We start from the raw sequence: 19,233 nt of genomic DNA on the forward strand, positions 1-19,233 counted from the left end.
CCCTTACCTCTCATGGACTCTCCCTAGAGGGTCTTCTCTCCAAAGATTGACCCAAGCCCCACCTTTAGCCCCAAACAGCTATTAATGGTGAACTGAACCTTTCCTCCTGGTTTTTCTGTTTCTCCTCCCTCACATCGGGACTTTCTCAGATTTCTCTCCTTCTCACTTGTCATCCCAATTTCATTTCCTGCAGAACACCTCTCTCTTGCATGCCATAGCTGGCTTCTCACATTCTTTATTTTTAATTTATTATTATTTTTTTTTTAAAGCAGGCTTGCCCAGCGTGGAGCTCAATGCAGGGTTTGAACTCATGACCCTTGGATCAAGATCTGAACTGAGATCAATAGTCAAAACACTCAACTGACTGAGCCATTCAGGCACCCCTGGTTTCTCACATTCTAAGACTAGGAGCTGGCCTTTCCTCCTGCTGCCATAATTGACTTCTTGGGATTCTTCTAATGGTTCCTCTGTTCCCTCCAGCACCTCTACCCCTGCTAACTTCGGGCCATGGCTCCCTCCCGGTCTCTCCCCTAAGAAGTCTAAGCCTGTGAGTTATTTTACAGAGCATGGACTGCTGGACACTCAAACTGCTGGCCAAGCCTAGGGCCCCAGCTTTGGTAGGTCACAGAGCCTCTGACCAAACCTCACTGGTTTCTCTGGTCTCCTGAGAACTGCAGAGGTCCTGTCCTCTACCCCTGTCCTTACCTCTCTTAGAAAAAGGGGCAAACTATTTCACAACTTGTGGGATCCTATTTGCAAATCTGGACAGCCAACTGGTCAAATTAGCCCCTTTTCCTTTAATGTAGCTCCCAGAAAGCTCTGTAGAAACAACTCCCCCTCCAGCACCGAGAACATCCCGTTACCGAGTGCCAAAGGTCTTTTCCCTGCCTGTGGGCCTAGAGGAGTGGCCACTTTACCTTTTCTGCTATCTTAGCTCAGCCTCCTTTCATAGGACCAAACGGCAACCACCTGCTGCTCAGATGCCTGGCTTTTGCTCCCAGGAAAGCAGTCATGTCATAATGGCTAATAATTGTTGCTTAAGAGTGTGTGCTTGCCTCAACTAAGAGCCTCCTCAGGTCAGGAGTGTGCATGTGTGAGACAATTCCATCTTCCAGAATCTTTTGCTCAAGAACAAAGGTATCTTAGCTCCTGAGGCCAAGCCAGAGACACATTAGAGAGAAGCCAGGAGACGGGAGAGAGGGAGGGACAGGTCCAGGTCTTGGTGGGAAGGAGTTTCAAAGCAGAGTTAAGAATGAGATGAAACCCAGGGCCAAGTTTCTCTCCTTTTCCACTTTCTCACTCTGTGCGGGACAGCTTGTGTATTCTTGGGCCCTGCCTGAGCCCCTGCCCACGAGAAGCTGGTGTGTGGTGTGGGCTAACAAAACTCTTCCAGTGATCCAAGGCTAGAAGTCATCATAGGAAAGCCCACACACACTGCAGAGAGGGGCCACTCTCTGGCCAGATGGCATGAGGCAAAAAAGCCGGGCAGATGCTGATCACCTGGTTAGAGTCAGAGTTCTCGCTGCCTGCGTCCCCTTCACACCACACAGTGCTTAAGTGGCTGAGTCAAGATAAAGGATGGACTGAGGACCTGGAGAGAGCCCTGCCTGGACGGACTGATCCTCAGCCCTGGGGGGCTTAGGTGGGCCAAGAGGCTGAGTCACTGCAAGATAGAATCCTGGGCCTGGAGTGCTCTGTACCCTTCTAGGTGACTGACCCCCCAACTTGGCCAAGCTGTGAAACTGCCACTAGTCTGCTCTGGCCACTCACCTAGGGACCTCCCACTTCCTCCATCTCTACCCATCCCTCTCCCTCTTGCCAAGTCTCAGGCAGGGTGAGAAGCTCCTGGTTCCAGCACAACCAAGATGGTCTGGCCTAAGGCTTCATTCAGGCTCAGGCTCACTGATTCCTGGTTACCGGACCTCCCACAAGATTGACAACAACACAGCTTTGCTCAGACAGTATCAGACATTTATGAAACAAGTGAATATTCACAAAATGTGGGAGAAACACACCTTCTCAGTAAGAATAAAATCTCTGTATAAAGTGCATTTTGCCTGCGACCATCTCTCCCCCACGCTGGCCCTTGGATCGGGATTTGGGGCAATACGCTGTGGCAGCCCTGCGAACACCTAGGCCAGAAGAGGGAAGGCATGAAGCCATCTCGGAGCTCGGGGCCACCAGACGCACCCTCTCCTCACCCTGACCCTCCCAGCTCCAGGAGTGAACCACTCTATTCCACTGGGGATGGGCCAGCTTGCCAGGGATGGTGAAGTAGGGGGAAGAGAGCCATCATCTAACAGGCAGGAAAAGGGAATCATCCTCATATTTGAATGTGCTGCTAAATAAATACTGACTCCGGCCTTCTCAAGTTCTCAAAACAGCCTTCCAAGGCTCGCTCTACTCCCCTTCTGACAACAACCCCGAATTCTCTTTCCTCCTGGTTGGGGCTGGGGAACAGAGAAGACCCCAACCCAATGCTGTGAATATACACCATCACCTGTGCCTTGCTTCCCCCACAGGATTACGGGACATTTGTAGTGAGGGTGACAGACATACAACAGTTGGACTCTAAAGGCAGCTCTCTGGCTGAGAAAACCTGAGGACATCTCAGGAAGAAGCCTGTCGATGTGCCGGACAGCTGTAGGAGACAGAAGCCTGACTCCAGGGTTCTGGTCCGAGGACAGAGGAGGACAGTGAGGGACAGGGCTAGGGCCAAGGGAGTTAACAGCTATGAGGCTAGGAAAGGTCACAGGGGAGGTAGAGAGGAAAAGGCCCAGAGGCCAGCCTAATGTTACAGGTGAGGACACAAATCCATAGAGGAATTAGCCTCTCAGTTACGCACGCACCTGTACACACACACACACACACACACACACGCACGCGCACACACACACTCTCACTTTGTGGCTCAAGTGCAGGCCACAGGGTGGAAGGAAGACTTGCTCTAGCTGACCACACAGTCCTTTTCATTATGTCTTTCTCCACAGGCCTTCAACAGTGGGAGGGTTGAGGTGGGAGGCCAGGCCACTTCTGGAATGCAAGGCCTTGGCTTCTCGGGGTCAAACCTCCCACCTGCTGCTTCTGGAAGGGTTGGTGTGCTGGGTGGGGTCTCTACCTGGACATTTCCCAACTGTCCCTGGCAGTTCCCACCTGAGTCTACCTGCCGGGGTCCTTGGCATCCAGCTACTGCGAGAGCTGACACAGCACTTGGATGCTGACCAGCCCCAGGCAGGCCCCAGAAGCCTACAGACCACAGGATAGAATGGCTTTCCTGGCTGTCAGCTGACCTCAGGCAGCACTGTGGTACAGCCAGGGGAGCCAGGGGGCCTTCTATCACCAGGAACCTGGCTTCCTCCTGGTGGAGGCGCTGACTCCACAGTCAGCACTCGGGCTGGCTCTCAGCTTCTGAGGAAGGAAGAGTAGAAGCTGGGATTCCGTTCCGAACCTTAGGTTTTCAGCCCCAGAAAGGCAGATGCTCTTTTTAGGCTACCGTCTCCAGTACTATGTATATGGCACATCAGTCAGGTGGCTGGTTGTACCTCCCCATGGTGACCTCAAGTTTTCAGATCTGTTTACAGCCTCATGCTCAGTCCCAGATGCCCAAGGAGGGGTCTCGAGGAGCCAGTGGCAGGAAATCTTAAAATAAGAAAGAAGCCGGGCCAGGTGACTGTGTCTGGACAGCATCTGTCCCCTCCAGCCTGCCCAGCCTCCAGGGTCATAAAGCAGGAACTCAGCAGGGCTGCTTCTAGGATCCCAGGCTCTGGACCAGAGCCAGCCATGTTGCCCTCCCGCTCGCTCCTCAGTCTGATGTGACGAGAGAGGGAGGGAGGGCTCAGGGTCGGGGTGGGGGCAGAGGCCAGGATCCCAGCTAGGGTCCTTCTACTCTTCTATTCAGACAAGGGAGCTGGCTCACAGGGACAGGTTTGGCTGAAAGTCACTGCCATGACCTCTAGCCTGGTGTCTGGAGGCTGAGGTGAAGCTGCTATATGTATTCCTCCAGCCCCAGCAGCGTTCGGAATCACAAGAGTGTAAACAGAGGCATGCACACGCAAACAGGCACACCACTCCATCCTCCGCGCACGCGTACACACATGCACACTCGCTCTCTCAATCTCTGTCGGTGATCAGCTTTTCTGCAGGTCGCGCTCTGCTGCCACGGTGGCTGCTCGGGCACCCAGGCTTCGCTCGTGGAGCTACAGCGCTGCAGCTGAAAGAGAAAAACAAATGCAAAAAGGAGCATTCAGGAGGCCGCTTAGTTGCCCAGGGACACAAACTCCTCTGTCTGCTTCTCGGGGGACACTCAGGCTGGGAACTGAGAAGAGCCTAGAGTGAACTGCACAGGCCTGGGGACGAGGCTGTTGCTGGGATGCCACCGGGTGCCTGAACACTGCCCCTCTGAGGTGATGACACAGAACCAGCTATCCCCTGTAGACCCTCTGGGCCTCCTTGGCTCAGGGCAGGAAAGGAGGAGGAGAAGGCTCTATGAGACTCAACCGAGGCCTTGGATGACACTTGCTCTGATAGGACAAGGGCAGTTTTCACAGCAAGGCACAATGGCTGCTGCCAGAGATATTCAGAAAAATATGGCTGGAAGAGAAGCCAGCTGGGACCAGTAATTTGAAGATGAAGACAAAGACTGAGTTTAGAATCAGCCAGTGAACAAATTTCCACATATAGATAAAAGAACCCTGGCGAAGTGCTAGAAGATGGGGGGGGGTGGGGTGGGGGTGGGGGTGGAGACACCAGGAAGAATCATTTTAAATATTTATGACATTCTGAATCTGGGGCAGAGAGAAGAAACGGACTCATGTCTGCTAACAGAGGACAGGGTAAGCCTGTCTTAGTGCTGGGCTGCCTATTTGAATGGGTCCAGTGAACCTGAGAGTGCACAGAGACATGCAGGGTTCCATTAAGAGTTTGTACAGTTTCGGGGAGCCTGGGTGGGTTGAGCATCCAACTTTGGCTCAGGCCATGATCTCACGGTTTGTGAGTTCAAGCCCCACATTGGGCTCTGTGCCGTCAGGGCCAAAGTCGGACGCTCAACCAACTGAGCCACCCAGGCTCCCCGTGATCCTGTTAATCCTGAAGACATGGCCTCCAGTTTTACAAATGAGAAAACAGAAGGTAGACAGGATAAGTTGCCTAGGACGATAGCATCAAAAGGGGCAGGGCCAAACCATGAAACCCAGGTCTGATGCCGACACCTGTATTTTTGCCATTAAGTAATCTCTATGTTCTAGTATTGCTCATCAAGACTTTTAGGGACTATAAAAAGAAATTCAACATGGGAGCATGGAAACTAATATGCATCCAAGCAATATAAATGGAAGTTTAGAATTTAACGGAAGAGGGAAAATGCTCTGAAGAGTCAAAGATTCAGAATCAGTCTTCTGACACATGCAACTCTTTTAAGACAAATGTTAAATCTGAAGATTTTATCCAGATGATGATACGTTATCCAGAAGCTGGGTGAAATAAAGAGCAAATGTAAGAGTGATACCTGAATGAGTCAGTACTGAGTACCCCACTCTTTTTTTAAGTTTTACTTACTTATTTTTGAGAGAGAGTGAGAGAGAGAGAGAGAGAGAGAGAGAGAGAGAGAGAGAGAGAGAGAATGCGTGCATGAGTGTAAGCAGGGGAGGGGCAGAGAGAGAGAGAGGGAGAGAGAATCCCAAGCAGGCTCTGTGCTGTCAGCACAGGAGCCCGATGTGGGGCTCGATCTCACGAACTGTGAGATCATGACTTGAGCTGAAATCAAGAGTCAGACACCTAACTGACTGAGCCACCCAGATGGTCTGAGTACCTCATTCTTTAAAATGTACATTATTTTCAATAATTTTTCCTTTAAGCTTGTACCAAAATGACCTAGCCATATTTTTCCTAAAAATAAATGTATTTGTTTCTGAAGTATACATGTTTATTGAAACATGCTGTGATATATATTTTACACACAGGTCTCTCTGTGGCCCCTGTTAAGCCAGAGATGACTTTTCTTCTGAAACTGAAAAACTCGGGATTTTTCCTGAATGGAATGGAGAGTGTACCATACAGGTCCTCTTACCCAATACCTCTTTTTATCTTGTTTTCTCCACCTTTAAGGGATGGGGGAGGATAAAGAGTGCATGAAGATTCCTTAGAATATGGGCTCTAACTCTGGGGTTCTTGGCCCCTTTGTGGTCCAAGGATAGGATTAAGGGGCAGTCCATGAGGACCCTGAAGTTCTGTGCACATTGTTCTGTGTGTATGAATAGCTACAACTTTCTGGGGAGGATCGATCCTTTTTTTTGTTTGTTTTAATTTTTAAATGTTTTTATTGTATTTGGCAGAGAGAGAGGGAGACAGAGTGCGAGTGGGGGAGGGACAGAGAGAGAGGGAGAAACACAGACTCTGAAGCAGGCTCTAGGCTCCAAGCTGTCAGCACAGAGTCCAACGCGGGGCTCGAACTCACAGACCATGAGATCATGACCTGAGCTGAAGTCAGACACTTTACTGACTGAGCCACGCAGGTGCCCCTGGGGAGGATCCATCCTTTATCAGACTCTCCAAAGCATGGGTAACCCAAAAAAGGGTTTACGAACCAATGCCTATATATGGTTGGAAAAAAAAAACATTTTTATTAAATTAATTTCACTTTTTCTTTTTACTTTTTAATGTGGTTACTAGAAACTTAAAATTATACTTGTGGCATGCATTGTGTATCTGACAGGACTGTTCTAGAGTTTGAAGCAATGAAATCTTTGTAACGGGGAGAGAGAAACCCCCCCCTTTTCCAGATTCTCTGATCGAACACTAGGCAGCGTAATTGTGTAAGCAAATTGCTTAATTGTAACCAGTGATCGTCACAGCTTCTGGCAAACTTGTCTCTAAGTACTTATGATTGTTGCTTATAGAGCTAGGGCTTAGCAATAGAAGATGAGTGAGTGCCTTAGAGGATTTGGGGTATGTATTAAGGGACTAAGGATTTCCAGGCTCCCTCTCCATCTTGACCATACAGGGAGGAGACATGCCCTTATTTCAACGGGCAATGGCACTCCATAGCGGTTGTCCAGGGTCTATGGGGCCTTTATGGAAGAGTAGACAAGAGCCCTGCCTTCACTCCTGAGATGACCTGAATAAAGAATGGATCCATGTACTTGCTAACAGCATTGACTTGCTTTTGGTTAAAAAAGCCCTTTTCAGGTGCCTGGGTGGCTCAGTTGGTTAAGTGTTGATTCTTTTAAAAGAATTTTTTTTTAACATTTATTTATTTTTAAAAGAGAGAGAGACAGAGGCAGAGTGTGAGTGGAAGAGGGGCAGAGAGAGAGGGAGACACAGAATCAGAAGCAGGCTCCAGGCTCCAAGCTGTCAGCACGGAGTCTGACGTGGGGCTTGAACCCATGAACTGTGAGATCATGACCTGAGCCGAAGTTGGATGCTTAACTGACTGAGCCACCCAGGCACCCCCAAGTGTCTGACTCTTGATTTCGGCTCAGGTCATGATGTCATAGTTCGTGAGTTCAAGACCAGTCTGCTTGGGATTCTCTCTTCCCCCCTCTCTCTGCCCCTCCCTTGCTTATACTCTCTCTCTCTTAAAATAAATAAATAAAACTTTAAAAAAAAATGCACTTTTCAGTGACAGGTTTAATTCAAATGCTTAAACTGTCTTTTCATTGCAAAGTATCAAAATCCTTTCTCTCTCTTTTTTTTAGCTGCTTATCTTCATTATGTTTTCTCAGGGGATGGCCTAAGACTTCCCAAGTCACCATATGTATAGAAAACATTATTTTGGAATTAATGTGACTTTGCAAGTATCTTTAATCAAATTTATAAGATTATTTTCTAATATGCTTTGCCTGTCAACCTTCTTAATGATTGTTTTACGCCCCACAGCGACAATGACCCATCATACAATCTGTGGATGGCATTCATTGAATTAGAATTAGGCTTATAATAAATCTCACATAAAGTACAGTAATCAAGAGGATATGTTATTTAATGTGCAACATTTCCTGTCTGCATCTGGTGCACACTGGCAGTGAGTGGGTATTCCAGTCTGCTGTGACAGCATAAGATATGTCCTGTTGCCTGCACATCTAAAATCTGAGCAATGTATTTGTCAGCTCCTCAATTATTCTGCATCACAATTAAACATTTTCCAAAGGAAAGCAACAATACAAAGAACCAATGCCTAGAATATAAGTAGTCAGGTGGCTATAATGCTAGCACTTCAGACCTATGTAGACTTGGGCGTGACTTCGCTATGGGGCAGGCTCAGGAAGGGAGATGGCAGCGTGTGGGCCTCAGATAAGCCCCTGTGACCCAAGTCCCTCTGTGATGGGTTCAAAAACACAAATACAGAAAACCAAGGTTTGGAAGAACCAGGATGTGCTTGTCCACGAAATCAGTCAAAGGCCTGGTCAACTAGTTACTCAAGCTCCTTGATCAGCAGGTAACTAGGTAGTTCCTGTGCTCTTGTTCTCAAGCCAGGGCATAAGTCTGCAGAAAAAAACGTGGGCTGGGGAAATCAAAGGAGGCCCTGCAAGAAAATGACGACTGCAGCATTAAAAGAAAGGGAAGAACAGGTAGGGGGAGGCACCAAGGGAAAAATCAACTCATAAAACATGCACTGAAAAATCAATCTCTCAATTGTCCAACTCTTTCAACCTGTCATTAAATGTAAGAAACACAGAAGCAGCAGCTGAACACAAAGTAAGTTAATGACTGCCTCCCTCAGTGCACCCGCTGTTCGAATTACCCCCAGGCTACCTGTGAGCCAGATGTTAACAAGAAATCCAAGTCTGTGAGTCTACCCTTCCCCTGACCCTAGCCCAGAAGGGGCGTGTGGATGATGTGCACGCAGGAGCTTACATCAGCAGAGGATACCCCAACAGCTCAAGGTTGGCGGAAACTTTGGAGCCTGCAACCAGGTCTCGGTGCCCAGGAGTTTGAAAGGGGCAGATGGTTTGCCATCAGCTCGCAAGTTAGGAAGAAGGAGGAACAGAGGCGCAGCCGGGCTTGGATGGGCTGAGATGGGCTACAAAGCAGGGCTCTCAGCTCCGTCTCATTTCTCATGTCAGTGACACCCTTGCCCTTCCTGCACCATACAAATCCTGCAGCAAGGGGAGGGGATGTCAGCCAGCCAACAGCTACTTGGTTGGGAAAGTGCAAAGGGACACTGAGTCCCAACTTCTCGTTTCCAGGTCAGGAAGTGAGAAGTGGAGAGGTGAGGAGAGGTGAGGCAACTCGGGTGAAGGCTCCCAGGCAGTGAGTGCAGGATGGCAACGCAGACACTGGTCTGAGCGTAAGACCAGAGTACCACTGTCTCCACATCTACTGTGTAGCATTTTAGGTCACCCGCTGCCTTTCCCATACGTTGTTTCACATGAGGGACACACAACAGAAGTGCCAAAACGACAAGGAAGAGATTCCAGACGTCAGGTTTTCTGCAGTGAAGCCCCAGGGCTAACCAAGCTTGGTGACCTGTGGGCAGGGGAGGGGAAGAGGTGACCCTTGGCCAGGAGACTTCTGTATTCAATTGGGGCTTCTCTCAACAACCACTGTGTGCCAGCCGATGGGCAAATGGATCATGTGCGCTGCTCCCCCATGACAAAGCAATTGGACCAATAAGAAAAATCTGTACACAATTCGAGGCTCATGGAATCCTGAGCAGTCAGCAGCTTTAGGGATTATAGGGAAGCCTCTGAAATGATAGCTATTTGGAGACTGGCTTATTTTTCAGTTTAGTGAACATTGTACAATACCACCAAATGCAGAACAGACACTGGTGTGGGTTTTAGGTAAGCATGAAACCTACTGATATCAAGGCATGTTTTACACTGTAAATTGTTGTCTGTCCTGTGAACTGCCATAGCTCTGAGGCATTAGAAATAATGGAATCACAAAGCCACAGAGCTCAGAGCTAAATGGGGCCTCAGAAGATTCAGGATGGAGCCTTCAGGCTGGTGAAGAATGATTAGTCACACCTTACAGATGCAGTCTCAGAAAGGCCAGGTATCCTGCCCCAAGTCACACAACTAATGCTGACCAAGAGAAGAGGGGAGAAGGGTAAGTCTCCTGCTTCTCAGTGTCCCGTGTCAACTCTGGCCACGTGGCCACAGCTCTGTGGTTCACTTAGCCCGGAGGGCTGCCTCTGGCTAAAGTAACAATAACACAATTCAAGACACCCTGAGAAGCATGTACAAGATGGTAATGTGATTTCATCTCCATGGTGCATTTGACCTTGTTCAAAGGCTTTTTTGCACATACGGGTTTTCATTTTCTTTCCCTAACGTGTGCTCGATTGGCAGGGCAGGTGACAAGATGCTATTATCACTGTTTTACAGATGAGGATGCTGAATGTCTTGGGGGCCAGGCACTACCACCAGCATCCAGTGAAACCCAAGTATACTCTCTTCTCTCAGGGTTTTCAAAGAATACGTGCATTCTTCCCCAGTCTGTCTTGTCCTCTGACCTCCTAGCCCCCCACTTCCAAGCAATTAGCCATGATTAAGGGCATAGTAAATCTTGAGAATCAGTCCTTAAGATCCCAGTTGGCCAACGGATACTCTCCTGGGTGGCCAGGCCAGAGACAGGCTGACGTCCGCACCCTTGTAACGTTTTTACTTGGAGTCACTGCTATCGCGTCTCAGCTGGCTCCCCCACTGCCACTGTTTCCTCTGCAGACCCCAGCCCAATGCCTTCCAAAAACGCCTGTTTGATCAGTTCACTCTCCTGTTCCAAAATGCTCCTTAGTGTCCAGAGTACAAGGACTCACCTGCCTGACATTTAAGACCCTGCAGGCTCCAACCCAACAGTAGCCTTATGTTCTTCTAAAATAATAGTGATGATATCTATAATAATAGCTACCATTTACTGGATACTTACGAGCCAGGCATTGGGCTAACTGCCTTGCCTATTACCTAGACGCTGTTAGCTGCCTACCAGTACCCACACTTCCTAGCTACCAAAACCCTGATTCTGTTCAGTGGGTCACGGACCGGCACAGACAGTGGCTCATGATTGGTCTAAGTCAGTGAGTCTCAAAGTACAGTCCCAGAACAGCAGCATCATCGGCTGCTGGGAACTTGTTAGAAATGCAAATTCTCAGGGCGCCTGGGTGGCTCAGTCGGTTAAGCGTCCGACTTCAGCTCAGGTCATGATCTCACAGTCTGTGGGTTCGAGCCCCACATCGGGCTCTGTGCTGACAGCTCAGAGCCTGGAGCCTGCTTTGGATTCTCTGTCTCCCTCTCTCTCTGACCCTCCCCTGCTCATGCTCTGTCTCTCTCAGTCTCAAAAATAAAAACATTAAAAAAAAAGAAAAAAAAGAAATGCAAATTCTCAGGCCCCAGCCCAGACCTACAGGATCAGAAGCTCCGGGGGTGGGGCCCAGCAATCTGTGGTTTCACAAATCCTCCAGGGGATTCTGTTTCTCACTTAAGTTGGAAAACCAATCCTGATAACCTGGATCCCTACTTCCCACACTGGAGGTGGCCTTGTGACTCAGCGTGGGCTCATGAGACCAACATGAAAAGCTGGGAGAAGGGTATTCTGGGAAAGCTTTTATTTTCTTGATGAAAAGGGAGAGAGGCATCCCCTCCCAATCTTTTTGTTTGTTTGTTCTTCTCCAATCTTAAAATTGCAACCCCCCACTGTGGGCCAACCTTTACTTTCTATCTTCTTACCAACGTTATTTTTTTCTTCATACCACTTAGAGCCTCTCGACTATATCTACTTGTTTACCGTCTGTCTCCTCCCACCAAGATGCACCCAAGAGGGAAGGGCCTTTGTCAGTCTTGTTCAGCACGTCTCAGTATCCTCATGTGCACAAAAGTGTCTGGCAAACTGCGTTCACTTGGTGTGTGTTTACTGATAAATGAGCACAGTGGTCTCTTCTTTCTTGCTTTGGATGAGAAATTGATGGCTGAGGCTGTGGCAGCCACCTTGACACCACAGAGCAAGAGAATCTCAGAAAAACTGGCTCTGACATAGTTGAACCAACTCAAAACCAGCAAGGCGCGCATTAGGGCCTCCTGTTAGGTGAGAAAAACAAACCCCTGTCTGCTCGAGCCAGAGCAGACAGCTTTCCTACTCCCAGCAGTGCCCCGCGCTCCTATCAGACACATAAATGTAACCATTTAGCCTTTGTAACAACCTACTTTATAGGTAAGGAAACTAAGTCTCATAACAGTTAACTAACTTGTACAAGATCACATAATCATTAAGCTATTTTTCTTGCCCAAAATGCCCTCCTTGTGGTCTAAATCCAACTTACCTTTCAGCCCCAAGTGTAAACTTCTGTACTGTATTCCCTGATCACTCCAGCCCACCAACCGCTGGCTTATGACAAGCATGTAGAGTCTATATCATCTGTCTAGGAATTAGGAGTTATTTGCCTTCTTTTTCTAAGCAGACTGTTAAATGCCGGTGGGTGGGCATCATCACATATCTTATATGCATATACTCCCCTACCTCACATAGCTCCTGGCAATAATTTCATGCTGAATTGGATGCCATTAGCTTACTGAGCAACCTTGATCCAGACATTTAACCTCTCTATTCTTTGATCTTCTCACCTGAAAGTCGGGAGTGACAGCCTGGCAAGGTCCAGATTTGTAAGGCAGAATGAACTTTGCTTAGTATCAAAGAGCTAAGAGATAACTAAGAGAGTAGTATCTAAGCCTGCCAGTGCTTCTGGAACAAGCCAGCACAAATCTATCAGTGACGTCTATGACCAAGAGCCTCACAGGGTAAAGGGCACAAGCATCAAACAATCGTTGTCTCACCCAGCACTCAAGCTTAGCCGCTCAAATCAGATGGCCCCACCTGGCCCTGAAATGGAAGGGCGTGGAAAAAAGAATCCATGGGCTCCATAGAGAAAAAGCATCCTCTCCAATCTAATGACGCAGACATGACACATAAAGAACAGCCTGGGATGATGACTCAAAGAGAAGAGTAATTTATATTTCCCCAAGAAAGGCATAAAAGTCCTTTCCTGCTCTGGGGAGGGAGCCAATTTTTATTTTTTAAATGACATTCAGGGGGCTTCCAAGAAAGCTGAGTGCTGACAGGGAAGTGCAGAGCCAAGGCCAGGAGGAAGGTGAGAACAGAGGAGTGGCTTCAAGAGGCAGAGACCATGGGCAGCCAGACTCTACTGGTCCTCAGGCAGGGCTGGGCCTGGCCAGCAGTGCCCAGCCCTCTGCTTGTCTTCTGAAGGTCAGTGCTGCCCTCCACTGGCCTGCCTACGGAACACAGCCCATCCACGAGGGCAGAAGGTCCAGGAGCATCCTCAGATCCTGCCATGGGGCCATTTCTCCTACAGCTTCCTCTCCGGGTCTCTGCTTTCTTTTTGTGGGATTTGCCTCACTTTGATAGGTAGAAAGAGCCAAAGGGGGGGGGGGGGGGGGAAAGAAAGGTTTTTCCTTAGCTGGTAAAGAAAGAAAAACGCTTTACTTTTAAATTTCTTTTTAAAATTTAAGAGGTATAGAAGTCAGAATGGAAGAAATTTAGAGCTGAAATCCTAGAAAAAATCATGCAGTCGCCACCAGGTTTTCATCTGGTTTGCTGGGTTTTAGCCTTCAGCTGGCAGGGCAGTAGTTTTCCAGACCCCTGTCCACCTCTCCCACCTCCTTCCTCCAGCTGAATCTGCGCTGTCACTCACTCTCAGACGTCCCTGCTCGGCAGCTCTGGGGCGGGCAACCCTGCCACCCTCGCCCGTTTGCTGAGTTCTTCGCCCGGTGGCTCCTCGGCTGCTTCCAGCTTGCGTTTCGGGGACGCTGGGCCACTCGGTAGCGGTCTTGGGCCTGTAGAGAAGCAGGTCAAAGTGTCACAAGGACCCTGCATGGAGCCAAGAGGACCCGACACTGTGCCACGGCAGCTCTTCCAGGGGCAGGGAGCCTGCCTCAAAGCCATGCCAACGAGTTGCTCCTCAGGTCCGCCCCTCGGTCTTCTCTCAGCAGCGACCTTGCCTGGAAATGTCTAAGGAGGGCATGACCAGGCCTGCTGGAGGCAGGGCCAGCTTCTGGGCCCCAAATCCCACGGGCTCCAGGCCACAGACTGCTCTGGCGTGTCTGCTGCCCTTGCTCTGAAGGTCAGGCATTCCCTCGGAGACGCTGGATCAGCCTCCTGAAGCAGGAACAAGCAGCACCCTCATCTGTGGAGCTAGCCTGGCTTGGCAAACTAGAAAAACCCCTGGAGCTCTTGCTGGTCTCTTACTGACATTGATCCCAGAGCTGAAGGGAGGAGGTGAAGAATTCGGCAAGACTGCCTCACCTCTCTTTGCTGCCACCACCGGACTGTGCTGCCCCCTCCTGCCTGGACCACCACGGTTGCCTCCTTTCTAGTCTCCCTGTCCTTGGGCCTGCCCGCACCGCACTGTCCCTTCCACACAGCAGGCGGAGGGAGCTTTTGAAAACACAGGTCAGGTCACACACCTTCACCCTGCTGACCACCCCTCAGTGCCTCCTCAGTGCGCTGATGACACAATCCTACTCCTCCTGGGGGGGGGGGGGCATGTGACACCGCTCCTGCCACACCTGGTCCCCATCTCACTCTAGCTCCTCCCTCGGGGTATGCCAAGCAGCACGGGCTTCCCTTCCTCTGTGCCTCGAATGGGCTAAGCTCGTTCATCTCTGGGTCTTTCCCTGCTATTCCCTTTGCCTGGAATGTTCTTCCCCCAGTTCTTGGAAAGCCTGGTTCTGCTTGTTACCAGGGTCCTGCTCAGAAAGGGGTTTCCTGACTAATTCTGTCTAAAGAGCCTGAAGGAATCCCCCTTCCCCAGCCCCTCTTTTACCAGGTCATTCAATTTTATTTTCCCCCAAAGCACTTCTTATCAAAAATGCTCTTACACAGTTCCTTTACTATTTGTCTCTGCCAAGAGGAATATAAGCTCTCTATAAGGGCACAGATTCATTCCTGCCTCTGTCCTCAGTCCTCAATGACTGAACTGGTGGTAGTTCTGCAGTGTCCTCCGGGTGGACACGGGCCCCAGGAGGCCAGCTGCTACTCACCTGCACTGCTCACATTCCCAGTCTGGCTTGAGCTGGGCTCTGCCACCGGGTTGCTGAGGTCTTCCACACAGGAAGGGACAGAAGCCAGCAGACCTGGGAGAGAGGCAGGGATACGATCAGAATGTAATCTCGCAGGACTCTAGAGGGCCACCAGGCGGTTGAAAACAAGATGCGGTGGTGGGAAAGGGGGTGCTGGGCCATGACACTGGGGCTCCATCGCTTTCCGCTGTGGCCACGACGAAGAGAGGCCCCGTCCAGCCTGGCCTACAGTGCCCTGTGCCCTGGGAAGTCAACTTAACAGCTCAAAAGAGAGCACTCAGTCTCCCTTTGCAAGTATCTGGAAATCCCCTCTGAGCCCGCAGGTAGGTGCTGTCCTGCCCCTAGTGAGCTAGGGGATGGTGGTGGGAGTAGCGGCTCCTTACAGAGTCCCCGGTAGCGGGAGAGCTGCTGATAAATCTGCTTCATTCGCTCAATGTTGAGCCGGCTGGTCTCAGCATGGTTGACAATGGGCCGGGGATAGTCCACACCAATGATGCATTTGGCTGCCTTCTGAATGGACTCTGGGGCATTCCAGGGCTCATAGATGTATCGAGAGGGGAATCCTTTCAATATGGGCAGGTATCGCCTGAAACACATACATCGGACAACCGGTCAGCACACTGGCACTCTCCTTCAAAGGGCCAAGGCTGTCTCATCCTAGGAGCGGGCCACAGCAGCCAGAGCAGAGAGCCTGGACCGCATCCTCACCTGATGTAGTCTCCACTGGGGTCCGTGCGGCGGCCAAAGCCTACAGGGCAGTAGCAGTGAAAGAACTGTTGGAAGAAAGCGCTGCAGGACAGCCACATCCAGCTGCCCGCGTTCACACTGAAATCTGCATCCAGGAGCAGCTCATCAAATACCTAGATGGGGACAGTGTGGGACAATCAGCCACCTTGAGGACCTCCTGCCATGATTCTCCCCAAGTTACCACACATCTCCCCATGGAGGAGAGCCAAAGCCCTTCTGTGGAGGGCAAACCAGAGAGGATTTGGAGGGGATGCCCAGGATCCAGGGATCCTACCCCATGCCCCAGCCCAGAAGAGGGCTGCCCCTGCTGGGCCTGACAAGAAGGAACAGGCCAGCTTCCCCCGAGAGAGCACTCACCCGGACCCCGCTCTCCCAGCTGACCCAGAGGTCTCCGCGGGTGAGGAAGCAGGCCACAGCGTGCCGGGCCAGATGGTGGATCCAGCCCTCCTGCCTCAGCTGGGTCATGATGGCGTCAATCCAAGGGAAGCCTGTCTTGCCCTCGGCCCACTTGGCCAGGGCCTCAGGGTTGCGGTCCCAGGGGATCTGGATGCAGATGGGGTTCCCCTCCATGCGGTCAAACCTGGGGTTGTTGGTGGCTGCCGTGTAGAAGAACTCTCGCCACAGGAGTTGCCCAAACAGGGAGAGGGGGGGCGTGCTGTTCCGCTTCACCTGGGGTTGGGGGTAGCATGTGGATGCAAATACCCACCCGGCTCTCAGCACCATGTCGCTCAGGCCTCCCCCACAAGGGAATCTGGAGCTGCCACGAACGTGGTGGCTCCAAACCCCGTAGACGTGTGGCGGGACTGTGCCTTAGCAGTGGTCCAGCGTGCCCACAGGCTGAAAGCCCAGGCCCTGGCTGTGCCGCTGCTCTGCGCGGTGACGATGGCTGCAGAGTCAGGCAGTGGGGAGGGTATTGCCACAGGGCTCTGCACCGGGAACCAAATTCCCCAGGCCTGGGCCATGATCCTCATCCTCAGGGGTCCCTGTTTGGTTCCACTTTCTAGAGTCAAAGGGAGTTTTCCTATCAGCACACATATAAAATGCTCCATCTAGATGTTGGTTAAACAAGTTACACACACTGGCCTGGATCTGGGGATGTGAGGGAATGAAAAGATCAGACCTCCCAGAAAATAGTGACCTTCCTGAAATCACAAGATTCCAAACTGACAAAGCCACCCCATGCCACAAAATCCCGCCACTGGCAAGGACACGGAAGCAGTGTGAAAGGACAGACAGAAGGATGATCTGATGAACGCGGATAGTTGGGTGGACAGTCAGATGTATTGCCCTCTTTCCTTCTGGGCGGTGGGGGCATGACCACAGGGTCACGTGCCTACCGTCCACATGGCACAGCCCTGCACTCAGCCCTCCAGCTCATTTCCTCATTACTGGTAGGCAACGGCTGCTCGTGGACCCCCCAGCCCACCCACCGGACACAGCCCCACAGAGCGCTCCCGTGCTCTTCGGCTCAGGACTGGCTCCGGCCCTGCCCTCCCGGGCTCCCAGCCGGAGCGCCTGCCCCTGTCCACCTGCCGGCAGCAGATCTGCCACCTCAAGGGCCACACCCTGAGGTCAGCTTTTCTGCCTGACCTGTTCTACCTGGTAACACAGATTTTATTTAGATCGGCGGTCTGGGTGGCGCTGGGCTCCGCCACCTCCGGCATGTGGACTCTTCCCGACCTCCTCTGGACCGTACACAACCTGAAGCACCTCCAGCATCCACAGCCCAGTCTTCATCCCCAGGGTCAGAGGGAAGGGCCCCTTTTCAGGTGCGTGACTGGCCCGGAAGCCCTGTTCTGCTTGGCCGTGACCGGGCGCAGGGTGCACTGCCCTCCCCGCCCCTCACCTTTTTGTACAGGTCCCACAGGCGGTAGTAGAAGAGGCGGCACGAGAGGCAGCCAAAGCGCAGGTAGGGGCTGAGGCCCGTGGGGCTGGCCAGCAGGGAGTTGGCGTTCATTCGGGGTCTCTCATAGTTGGCAACCCAAGCCTGCAGTGGGAAGAGAAGGCGAAGAAAGGAAAGGCCGGGATGCTAGAGAAAAAAACCCCGAGGCGCCGGCACGGAGCGTGACTTCAGAGCCCGCTGTCATACACGTCCTCCCATCTGATCTGAACCATCCTCTGAGGCGGCATTTCTCAGCGCCTCCTTTTGGAAACGAACAACGAAGCCCAAAGGGTGATGTGCCTCTTCTGGGGTTACAGAGGCGGTAAGAGACAGGGCTGGGGGGCACTTAGCTTCTGACTCCAGACTCCACCGACATCTAGTAACTATTTTCTCTTGCTCCACGCCTAGAACCTCTTTCTCTTCTTGATGACTCTTTCACAAACTTCACACCCTCTTCAGACCCCCTACGCCACACTTCCCCGCCACCCTCCAGCAGACGACTTTCCTTCCCAACAATAAGGAAACGGAAGCCCTCAGGAGAAAAGCTCCTCAACCTTTAGCCACCGAATCTACAAACTCGCCTGCATCTACGCCTACCCCCTCTTGTGACCCTGCCCAAGGCCAAGGCCTCTGCCTGGCTCTGGAGCCCGCCCCTCTTCCCTCTCTTGCATGTTCCGTATCTTTCTCTCCAGTTTCTACTCCAAGAATATTGGGGAAGTCATCTCACTTTTTCGCAAACCAAAGAAAAAAAAAATGAAGGACTCATCGGGTCTGGCTTCTGCCCTCACCCACTCCCACCAAGCTGCCTCCCACCAAAGTCTCTGTGGTTTCCAGGCCACTGAGTCCTGCAGGCACTTCCTGTCATAGTTTTGGACCTCTCGGCACATCTCACCCTGCTCCCGTCTCCATAACCCTCTGTTCTGTTGGCCTTTGGACTCCACACACTCCTGGCTGCCTCCCCTCCCAACCCCCTCAGTGCTGGCATCTCAGGGCTCTGTGCTGGGTCCCCTACTCAACTGTGTTCCTGGGGGAGAGCGTCCAGTCCCGTGGCTCCCAACACCACTTCTTTACGGAGGATCGGCATGTCCGTGGCTCCAGCCCAGGATGCTTAGCTGCTACTTAGCTGGATTCCCAGATCACTCCATCCACCTCCCTGCCAGGATTTCTACTTGACTGCCCTCCAGGCCCCTGGAAGTGTAACAACTCTTTTCTTCAAACCACCCTTCCACGGGCATCCTTATCTCGGAAGATGCACCGTCATCCACCTGGGTGTCCACGCCAAGGCCTGGCCATCACCTGTGACTTCTTTGTGGCCAAGTCCTGTCAATTCTACTGTTCAAAGATTCCTCAAATCTGTCCTTTTCTTCCCATCACTCTTGCCACCAACCTGGATCAGGCTAAGATGTAGACTCGACGACTGTGACAGGCTCCCAATTGATCTCCCTGCATCTATTCTGGTCGCCCTCTAATCCCCTCTCCACACTGGGGGCAGAGTCACTGTTATTTAAGTTTTTTTTAGTCTACATACTTCCTGTCATTTCCTTCTTTCCCTTTAAGGTTCTCTGCGAAGAACCCAGG

The 19,233-nt window shown here is 51.2% G+C and overlaps 1 protein-coding gene across 2 annotated transcripts in view; it reads right to left on the reverse strand.

Annotated features, from left to right (window-relative positions):
- Nucleotides 1-1,949: 1,949 nt before the first annotated feature.
- The window catches only part of CRY2 (cryptochrome circadian regulator 2), a 33,923-nt gene continuing 16,639 nt past the window's right edge, over nt 1,950-19,233 (reverse strand). Inside the window, exons 6-12 of one of the 2 annotated variants that reach the window (XM_019412264.2) lie at nt 17,620-17,760; nt 16,131-16,442; nt 15,735-15,886; nt 15,410-15,612; nt 14,988-15,080; nt 13,640-13,781; nt 1,950-4,210 (exon numbers count right to left, since the gene is read on the reverse strand). In XM_019412264.2, coding sequence (XP_019267809.1) covers nt 13,642-13,781; nt 14,988-15,080; nt 15,410-15,612; nt 15,735-15,886; nt 16,131-16,442; nt 17,620-17,760 — 1,041 coding nt within the window. In that variant the 3' untranslated portion in view covers nt 1,950-4,210; nt 13,640-13,641. Of the gene's footprint in view, nt 4,211-12,929; nt 13,345-13,639; nt 13,782-14,987; nt 15,081-15,409; nt 15,613-15,734; nt 15,887-16,130; nt 16,443-17,619; nt 17,761-19,233 lie in introns of those variants that run through there. The other variant, XM_019412265.2, reaches the window with a different exon arrangement.

Source organism: Panthera pardus, unplaced genomic scaffold (genome assembly GCF_024362965.1).
Source record: "Panthera pardus isolate Hobbes unplaced genomic scaffold, ASM2436296v1 HiC_scaffold_12, whole genome shotgun sequence".
NCBI classification, from domain to species: Eukaryota; Metazoa; Chordata; class Mammalia; order Carnivora; family Felidae; genus Panthera; species Panthera pardus.